Below are 10,182 nucleotides of genomic sequence, written 5' to 3' on the forward strand. Positions count from 1 at the left end.
ACCATCAAATGGCAATAAAGTAATTATCTAATGTATTTTAGGAGAAGCATATGGCACTTCAAAACTATTTGTGACCCACTACAATATAATACAAGAAAAAGCACAGAGAGGAAGACTGGCTAAGCTGTCAGTAGCAGAATCACATGTGCCTCAGAGCCTCCCACTGAAAGGGAGACTACAACAGCAGTCACCAGGAGTTTTAACCACAGGTTGCACTGGTATGTCCAAAATGAATAAAGTCCTAATTCTGCCCTACAAACTGTACAGGCCTAAAAGTCCATCCCCAAAACTGATAAACCAGAATTCAGATTAAGGTTGTGCCTTCTAAAAGATGATCCAAATGACACAATCTGGATATCTAAATGAAGACTACAAGGACTATGAAGCCCTGAAGATTATTTACTTTTTACTGTTTTTTCTCCTGCTCCACAAAGTCACACCTATATCATGCCAAAAGAGAGGAAACACACAGATGAGGCACTGTGCCAATATCTATGAACTTATTTCACTCCAGAACTAGATTTCCAAGGATCATGTAATAACAAAATAATAACAAAAGAACCACAACCATTGGCAAATACATTCAGAGAGGTGCAGAATATTAACAGTACGTGTAGTTGCCAAGGACTTTTCACACTAGGATATGCTGGAATGAAAGTTCTTCATCCTCCATGTAAGCTTCACCCCACAGGCACAGAGGACTGGAAGGAGGCCAGCCATGCCACCTGGAAGCCAGGTGAGTGCTCCAGCACATTGGGTATTACAGCAACCTGCATATATTTTTAATTAAGCTTTTTATTTCCAGTATTCAGGCTGCCTCCTGTTTGCAGAGTGGCATTGACAAGGTGTGGCACCAGCAGCTGCCCAGAGGTGTGTAGGCCACAAGTGGCAAGAAAAATTTTTGAGGTTTTTCAGTATAAACAAATATTTACCAGTACAGAAAGTCTGCCTTTCTTCAGCAGCCTTTTAGTGGTAAAGATTGGTTTGAAACAAAAACCAGAAGCCCTAATTATATAGCTGAACACTAGAATTAAGTTATAGATTTATAAGATTATTCTATTTCAGAGAGCGCTGATGCATAAAAAGGGTCAAATCCAACCAAGTTTACTCAGGGAAGTGTATCAGTAAACCTGTGGTCTTCATTTGAGATAACCAAAAGAAATTGGTCCAAAAAGCTCAATCCCCTGTTGAATACCTTTAATCCAAGACTTTAATGAGTCCTTTTGGAGCCAACTATTCCATTCTGCAATATTCACTATCATTTCCACTTAATAAAAACAAAATAAATAAATCATTCTTGCACAAATACATTTAATTAGTCTCCTAATTAGAAACATGTCAGAATTCAGCTATCTTGAAGAAATTTCAGTTCTTTCAAAATTTGTGCTATTTGTTGAGTAAATCATTGCTTTCTTTGGCCATTATAATAAGAAGAGACTGATAAACATGACGAACATTGCTTAAAATGTTATTTAGAAGAGACTGATACTCATTAATGTTTGAAGCCACCTAGCATCATGAAAAAATGAGAAATAATAATTAATTCTAAGATCTTTGGGTACGATATTTCTTGTATTCAGACAAGTACTAGTCGAATCACCAGTAAATTTTTTTTGCTTCATATTCTAATGATTGAAACACATGAATGGTTGTCTTCAAGTATATATTGTTTAGAAAGAACTCCCCATTCATGGCCAGTTTTGTAGGATTTATTTCTTACAGAAGTTGACACATTCTTGGGTATTTAAGGGGTAGTAGGTAATGCCTTGATGCCTTATAACTCAATACAGTAACATCTGTGATAAAGTTTTGAGTATCTGGAGAAGTGTCTCACCAGCAGCTTGTTATTTTAACTTGCTGAATCACAGTGGATTCCAGCAACATTTCCATGACCACAGTGTCTAGTTATATGCTTTAGTAATTATTGCCTCTATTCTGATTGCTTTCTGATCACTTAGAGGCATCAGGCACCAGCACATAAATATACACTGAATTAGGCCAAACACAGGTGACATTAAAAGGACTTCACCTCTAATGCCTCCAAAGCAGGATCGATTCAAACTACATGAGCAGCAAGTGCAACATCTTAAAATGAGAACCTAAGAGGCACTTCCAAGTAATTTATAATTGTTAAAATTAAAATATGCTTCTGGAATCACATTAGACATTCAAACAGCTCATTGCCATAAACAATGAGGCAAAGGTCACACCGATGAAAGCAAACATCTCCTGCAGTCAACAGCTTGCAGTAAAAAATGTTAAGTGGGGAAAATCATGAGAACTGAAACAGACCTTAAACTTCTTCATTTTAATATACAAAACCAGTATTCACACACAGACTAACCTCAATACTTTCAAATGCTAAAAGCCTTCCAATAGTCATTATAATCAAACACACAAAATGACTAAAGTGTAAAAGGGTTTTCTCTAAAAATGTATCCCCATGTGCCTTACAATCAGAGCAAGAGTTCATTTCAAAATGAAAAGAAAGTCATAGTCAAATGTAATAACATGGAAATAAAGTTTCCCAGCATCTGTTATGACTTGTATTACAATTAACAGATTCCCAAATGTATTTGTACTGATGAACAAGTTAAAAAAATACTATGTCTTCTTGTAAAATCATATTTTTAGTGCTTTAGTCCTCCAATTACAATGAATAATGTATATACAGTTCCTGTACATTCAAAATATGTTTTCCATCTGTCCTTCTAAATTCGTTCCAACCTTGTCTGTTAGAATGACAATTCTTTTTATTCACATTGTATAGTACAATACCACACCTAAGAAAGTGCTCACAACTTCTAAACTAGAAATATCCAGCAGCTTTCGCCCAACTATGATCAAAATTACTGTCCTCTAAGCAATTTGGGAACTCTATACTCAGCCTCAACTCGGGGTTACAAAAGAAGGTCTAACAAGAAACCAAATTAATAATTTGTTTTGTCTTTTTCTCAGTTCATCTGGCAAATTATTACATCCTTGTGAAGAATCTGCTTCCCAGAAGCACTCATTCATATTGGTAATATTCCAAAAAACTGACCAAAATACAGAATACCTAAAATTTACATTGACGTTATCTCTAGATTTGCAGATTACTAAGATATATAACCCACAGATAACAAACAATAAAAGGAAGAATTATTGCAAAGGACATAAAATATGGCAGGCTTCTATTAAGCATAAGAATCAACCCATAAGATTAAATACTTACCCTAACCCATTTTAGATTCCAAAAATAATTAACACTTGAAATATCATCCCTGGATGCCCTATTAGAGTGCCATTACACACACCAAAGAAATTTTATCCTCAGCTAATGGGCCTCTAACTTCCACCAAGTCAGCACAGTGTGCTAGATGGCATATTCTGTGCCACTGAGCAAAAAGCTTGATATTAACTCAGAATCCTAATAACAAAGGTTATTAAAAAACCCTAAAGAATACAGGCACTTCCAAATAAATGTTTTTCCTTATCATCTTTTACTGCTTGCAATTAATCCCTCATACTTTACTGTACATCCTTCTCCCCTCCTGGATTTTGTCACATGTATTTTGGATCTGCTTTGTCCAACTATTTCTTTTGTGACAAGGTATAAGGAAATGAAATAAGAGTCTGATCCTACAAAATCTAATCCATAAAAAATAATGCTGACAGCGTGCATCCATTTTTGCAGCATAAAGATCTAAAAACATAAACCTTTTTCAATGAGGCAAGCATTAAAAAAGCCAAGATTGTAAATCCAAATACAGTTAAAAGTACTACAGAACTACGAGGAAGTTAGCAAGAAATTAAAGCATATTCATCAAGGCCTCTAACAATAACGTTGTAACAGTTCCTTTTAGAGAAAATGGGGGGCAAAAGAAGCAAATAGCTTGCATTTCTTACAGAAACACAACTATTTTAATATAATTTTTGTTACATTTCTCCTCTGTCTGACAGCAGAAAATGTCTGGCTGTAGGCTGAAAAGGCACATTGGATCACCTGAGAAAGAAAGCTTCTTTTTTATTACTTTATTACAAACTTTTCACCTTTAGTGAACTAGATTTTCAACTGCACATGCATGCAATGCCTTTCAGCTGACTTCACAACTATTTTTGCATTGGAAAGGTGTTCCATTAGAATGGGGAAAAGTTTGCCTGATGCAGATCTAGCCTTTAAAAAAACTTCTTTCCTAAGCATGTACCACAATATTCCTTAAGAAATTAAACTTTTGTATGCTTGGGCTCACTCGCGCTAGTGCTAGACAGCTAGATAGTCCATTTGAGAGCAGATGGACATCACAGAAGACTCAGGGCGGGGATGAGAGAGGACAGCTGATGGAAAGGGCACGCTGTGGGCTCCGGGCATCACCGTTATTCTGCTTTCCGCAGAGCAGAGGCGCGGGATGCAGGAGGAATGTGCCTTTATCTAAGGCCTTCCTACACGATAAATTAGCAACCTCGGCGCTGCTGCGGCTCATCCTGCCGAAGCATCGCCCACCCAGAGGTGAATGAAGGCCGGCTGCAGGTCGCAGGGAGCCCGGGAGCCCGCGGTGCGGGGGGGCCGGCAGGGTGGCGGAGCTCCGCACCCCGAGCCTGGCGCTGCTGCAGGCGCGTCCGGCGCCCCCAGCCCAACCCGCTCCTCGGCATGGGCACCCGCACGGGGCTGGGGAGATCTGCACCCCCAGAGCTCCTGGGCAAGGGTTCTGGCTGTGGACACACACACACACACACACACACACACACACACACACAGAGGCAGATGTGCCCCGGGAGGGGCCGGTCCCGCACCTACCCTTTGAGCGCGTCGTGCCCGCCGCCGTGCCCTCGCCTCTTGGCCCGGCTGGACCGGCTCTCCTTGGCGCTCACCCCCTCGGTGTGCCCGGCGGCGGCGGCACCAGCCTGGGACGCCCACAGCACGGCAACTCCCAGGGCGATCCCCAGCAGCCGCCCCCGCCACATCGCGTCCCCCGAGCCCCCGGGCTGCGAGCGGCCGCTGCCTCCTCTCCGCCGCCGAAGACTGCCGGTCCCCGCCGCCCTGTCTCCGACCAGCCTCTCCAATGCGAGCTGCGAGGGGAGAAATGAGGAGGAAGACGAGTTAGGGACCGAGGAAAAGCGGCCGCGGCCACCCCGCGCCCCCCGCCGCCTGCCCCCGCCGGCCCCCGGCCAGCCCGGCGCTATCGCGCCCGCGAGAGGCGGCGGCCGCGGGGGCTGGCGAGGGGAATGGCGAGGGGGAGATGGCGAGGGGGCTGGCGAGGGGCTGCCCGGGGCCGCGCGGGCTCTGCCTCCCCTGCAGCAGCATCCGCGGGGGCTCCCGCACCCGCCGCGGACAGACCGCGGCCGCCGCCGCCGCTCCCGAAGCCGCTCCGGGGCTGGAAGCGTCCCCTGGGCACGAACCCTGCCGGCTCCCCGAGCCGGGCACCGCTGGAGCCGCAGCGGGCAGGAGCCCCGCGCCCAGCCCGCCCGCCCCGGGAGAAGCCGCTGCGAGGGGCGCGCACCCGCTGGAGCCGCCGCCGCCGGCTGCCGTTCCCGCTGCTGTTCCAGCTGCGGCCGCTGCACCCGCCGCTAATCCAGCTGCGGTTCCAGCTGCCCCCTCTCTCCTCCTCCTCCTTTTTCCCCTCCTCTCTCCCCCCCCCCCCTCCTCCTCTTCAAGTATCGCCCGCCCAACCCTTTCTCGCGAGAGAGAGGGGAATAAAAATGTTCCCCCCACCCCCGAGCTTGCCGGCCCGGGGGCTCCCGGCGGTGCCCGGGCGGCTCCTGGCCAGCTGCGCCGCGGGTCACCTGCGGCCGGCCCGGGGCTGCCGGGATGCTCGGCCCCGAGAGGTACCGGAGCCGCGGGGCTGCGCGGGCGGACGCGGCGCTGCCGCTCCCTGCGCTCCGGAGGAGCTGCGGCCAAGCAGCGCTGCCAGCTCGGGTTACCCCGCGGCTCCCCGGCTCGCTCGGCGGCGGAGGCATCAGCGCCTGGGGCAGCCTTAATGCTGAGCCGTGTGTCAGACAGGAGTGGGGCAACCGAAGGAAGTGCACGCCTCTGCCTCCGTCTAAATCCATACAGACATGTAGATGTAGATGTATCTACCTCCTAGAGGTGCAGCATTCTGCATCTATAGCTTACGAAAAACAACATAAAGGTGCCGGTTTCCCTTATAAGGAAAAATAGAATCGATGGTGGCTTTACCGGAGAGGCTGCTGCAGAATGAATAATGCGCTTTCTAGTAACTAACATGGCACAGACACCAAGGCACCGAGCTCTTCCGTACCTACTCCTACATCTCCACAGCCAGCTCCAGAACAAACGCCTGCCTCATCCTTCTCAAGGAAAGAAAGCCCTGCAGTTTATGTTTATGGTTAAAATCAAAAAGATTTACCAACACCTGAAAGGTAGAAGGTTTTTATACTGAAATAATTGAGCTGGGAACACAACACAGTTAACAGAGTTCAAGCCCACTCCTATCAAGTAACTCTCTGTACCAGGATTATCCCATTTCAACGTACACAGGAAATACAAAAAAAACCCCAAACCAAACAAACAAAAAAAAAAGCAAAAGAACCCCCACAATTAGACAGAAAGTACAAAGTACATGACACTAATGCATTTTGCTGCTGCTCACTTACAAATACTTTGGTAGCAATGCTGGATTTCCTGATTTGCAGGTATTTTCCTTTTTCAGGTAGGTACTGATGCTTAGTGGTTCGGTATTATTGCACTGACATTGCAAATGCTCAGCTGCACAATTTCATAAGCCAGCAGCTGACCAGGCACAGCAGCTGCCAAACCACCCTGCCCAAAGATAAATCCATGGTGTATTCTGCCACTAAATCACTATCAGGAAAAAAGGAAGTGGTGTGTGAGATTTCCTAGTACCAATCTTTTTACAGCTGAACTGTAATGGTGACACAAGATACGACAGATGTTAGTTGAAATACACAGTTTGAATCAGTTTACAGTAGTTTATATATTACATATATAAATATGCATTATCTTAAACATATATGGAAGTATTTAAACTATGTACTAACCACAATAGCAGCTTTCTAATACTTTTGGCTAATTTTTATCATCAAGAAAAGTGTTAGATTCTGCAAATTACAAAACAGTCACTTGATTTTGACCATTTCAATGTCACTGTTTAACAGTTTAGTATTAAGACTTTCAGATACAGAGTATAAAACAAAATGTAGATGTGAAATACTATGAGATACTGGCCCAAGAAAGAGGTGATGGGATACAGAGAAGCAGCCACACTTTATACAACTATTTTGTACAAAATGAACTAATTAACTTCAATTCTGCAAGCAAAGTATTACAGATTTGAAGTTGACATCACAGAAGCAGAATTTAGGGGTTATGATTAATGAGAAATGTTTATTTTTTTTTGTTACAATCTAGTTGGATAAATAGGAATTTGGTTTTTTAAAGTTTTTGTTTGTCTGACACATAAGCATACAAAGATTAAGGGTTTTTTACGGCTATGCTTGCCTAAAGGGTTTTGTATTTCTTTTGCAGTGTCACATTAAAATTTGCTCAAAACCAAAAAGAGATGAGGATAAAGGTGGTAGTAATTATCCTTTCTATTAAGAAATTCTGGACATGCAGTACATTGATATACAGTTTTCTTCCTTCACTGTCATCTGTGCATACAGCAAAATCTAAACATTTACTTAGTTAATATAGAAGTTAAACTGAACCTGCAAAAATGTCACCAGATGTTTACTATTTATGTTTATAATGTGAAGACAGAGTTTACCAGTAAACAAAAGTGAGTTATGAAAGGAATTCTGGGTTGCTATTTACTCCAACATTCTTTTGGTTTCAACATTTTCTGTTTCAACCGCTTTAATTTTGTGGATGAGCTACCAGAAAAATATCTAGTCTGTGTCACAGGCTAATGGGCTTTCTCATATCTTCTAGCACATTTTATGATGTATTTTTTGGTATCTTCTGCATTTCTGCATGGTTGCAGAAATGTGGATTACACTATATGAAGTAATGTTACATGATATGTGGGCTGGAAGTTCATTAATCTAGTGAAATATGTAGCACATCATCAGCCTCTGGTGTGTCATTCTAAAGAATATGCTTATACAATAGAAGCACTTACATTGTTGACAACTTTAAAATGGTGCCCACCTGGCTTCTCAAACCACTAGAAAAATACACTGTCACAAGGCAAAGACTTACAACAACTTCTGCTCTCTGCTGCTGAGCAGAGCTGCTAACAAGGGTCATCCCTTATTAGGGTCATCACTCTTTCCCACAGCCACTTGAGTCTCTGCAAACATTTGGACTCTGAAGAACATCTATAGACAAACAGATTTCTATATGGCCTCCAAAACACTTGTCAGCCACTTGAAGTTTCACTTCAGGGATAAAAAAAACAAGGCCACTAAGGAGCAATCCTGATGATCCAGTTGATCACCACTTCCTGGGACAAACAGAAAGATGAACTCTCAGATTAACCAAGATCCAGACACTCAGTGATATTTGAGTTCCTTGATCAAACCCTGGAATCAAACCCAAAAATAAAAGACACCAAGAACAAGACATATAACATCATTGCTACGTGCACAGTGGAATTTTCCATAACATTTAAGCAACTCTTTTTTCACAATGCTCATTCTTCCAGGTGATTTTGAGGATCTTAGAGGTGTATTTTAGTGGATGTAGATGGCATGGATTGTGGTGGCAGGGCCCAGAATCAGGGCAGGATAATTACAGGTAGATTGATTATAAGTAGGAATGGTAGAAAAGACAAAGTCTATGCTTTGCAGCTGGGTATCACCTGGGAAACAATGACTCTAAATACTTACATAATTTTACACACACTTTAAATTAAGCCCAGTACATTCCTCTAGCAAGACATCCTAGTTGCTAATCATGCCTTAGTGCACCTCCCTGTACTTATCACCATCATGTACATAAATCACTTTACACAGTGCCCAAATTACTAACATCTAACTGATCCTCAGGGACATACTTACTTGTCCTGCTGTTTAGTTTACACAAAAACACTGAACTGAAGTTTTCAGTGCTGGTGATCTCCGTGCTCAGTAGCAGAGATGCAAAGCACTGTTCTCCCTCCTGGCTGGCCAGTCCTCTTCATCTTACTCAAGCACTCCTTCCTCTCCTCCTGGAGGATGGTTAGCAGAACAGCCCTCTTTCAGAAAAACTGTTCTGAACTGCTGCAAATAAAAAAATCTTATCACCAGAAGTACTGTGATAAGTTGGGAGCTCATTTCATAGTTTTTCTCTATTTGAATTTGTATGAACTTTTGCAATAATTGCATTTTTTTAATCTGTACATTTACTCTAACCCAAGTGAGTAAAAATAAGTATGTCCATCTTACATATTTCTTTATTAAGAAGGCCTTTATTATGCCAATGAAAACAAATAGTGTGGGAAAGTTTTAGTGTGTGTATTTTTTTAAGTACATTAGAAGAACAAACAGTAATGACATCCAGACAACCAATTAACTGGTTTAAATCTAAAAAAATAAAATAAAAAAGTTAGGTAACTCAAAATAAAACACATCAATTTTTCTAAATGCTGTTTGATCAGACAAGCTGTGATAAGTATCTATGGAATCCATTATTTATAGATTAGGGAACATATCTCACCCAAGACATTTATTTAATTTTTATAAATGGCTTAATTGAAGTTTTCATCTGTCAGCAGAGTTTACAGTGATGGAGAAGAAATCCAACCTATATAATTCCACAATTTGTGATATTATGCAAAGTGTTGTTCTAATATTTCTGTAATATAAGAAATATGAGTGGAAATAAAAGAAGTTCTTTCTTGGCTTAGACATTAGGGGCCTATGCACTTCTGCAGAAATTACAGTATTTTATCTCAGTTGTATCCTAAGTGAACATAAACCTATTACATTTTATTACATTCAGAACACATCTCTCCTATTTACACCTCTATGGAACAGTTTAACACAGATCTTACATTGTTCTAAACAAAATATCACCTTTAATTTACAAGAATTTATTCTCTAAAGCACCTGGATTCCTCAGTGACAAAGAAAGTACAAGGAAACTCAAGAGAGGCCCTAATTCAGACATTCCCTTCTCAGTATTTTTTTTTAATGTTCTCTACCCCATTCATAGTTAGTTTTGTTTTAAAAACTAGATCTCGTTTTAAATCAATCCTTACCCAGTAAGGGCAAAACCTATTGTAGTCTCCATTTGCTGAA

At 42.2% G+C, this 10,182-nt stretch overlaps 1 protein-coding gene across 6 annotated transcripts in view; it reads right to left on the bottom strand.

Annotated features, from left to right (window-relative positions):
• FBN1 (fibrillin 1) overlaps positions 1 to 8,980 on the bottom strand; it is a 153,389-nt gene extending 144,409 nt beyond the window's left edge. For 5 of the 6 annotated variants that reach the window (XM_033070194.1, XM_033070191.1, XM_042779688.1 and 2 more), the window contains exons 1-2: positions 5,481 to 5,562; positions 4,778 to 5,049 (exon numbers count right to left, since the gene is read on the bottom strand). In XM_033070194.1, the coding sequence (XP_032926085.1) occupies positions 4,778 to 4,944 (167 nt within the window). In that variant the 5' untranslated portion in view covers positions 4,945 to 5,049; positions 5,481 to 5,562. Of the gene's footprint in view, positions 1 to 4,777; positions 5,050 to 5,480; positions 5,563 to 8,961 lie in introns of those variants that run through there. The other variant, XM_033070192.2, reaches the window with a different exon arrangement.
• Positions 8,981 to 10,182: the final 1,202 nt, after the last annotated feature.

This window comes from Catharus ustulatus, chromosome 12 (genome assembly GCF_009819885.2).
Source record: "Catharus ustulatus isolate bCatUst1 chromosome 12, bCatUst1.pri.v2, whole genome shotgun sequence".
NCBI classification, from domain to species: Eukaryota; Metazoa; Chordata; class Aves; order Passeriformes; family Turdidae; genus Catharus; species Catharus ustulatus.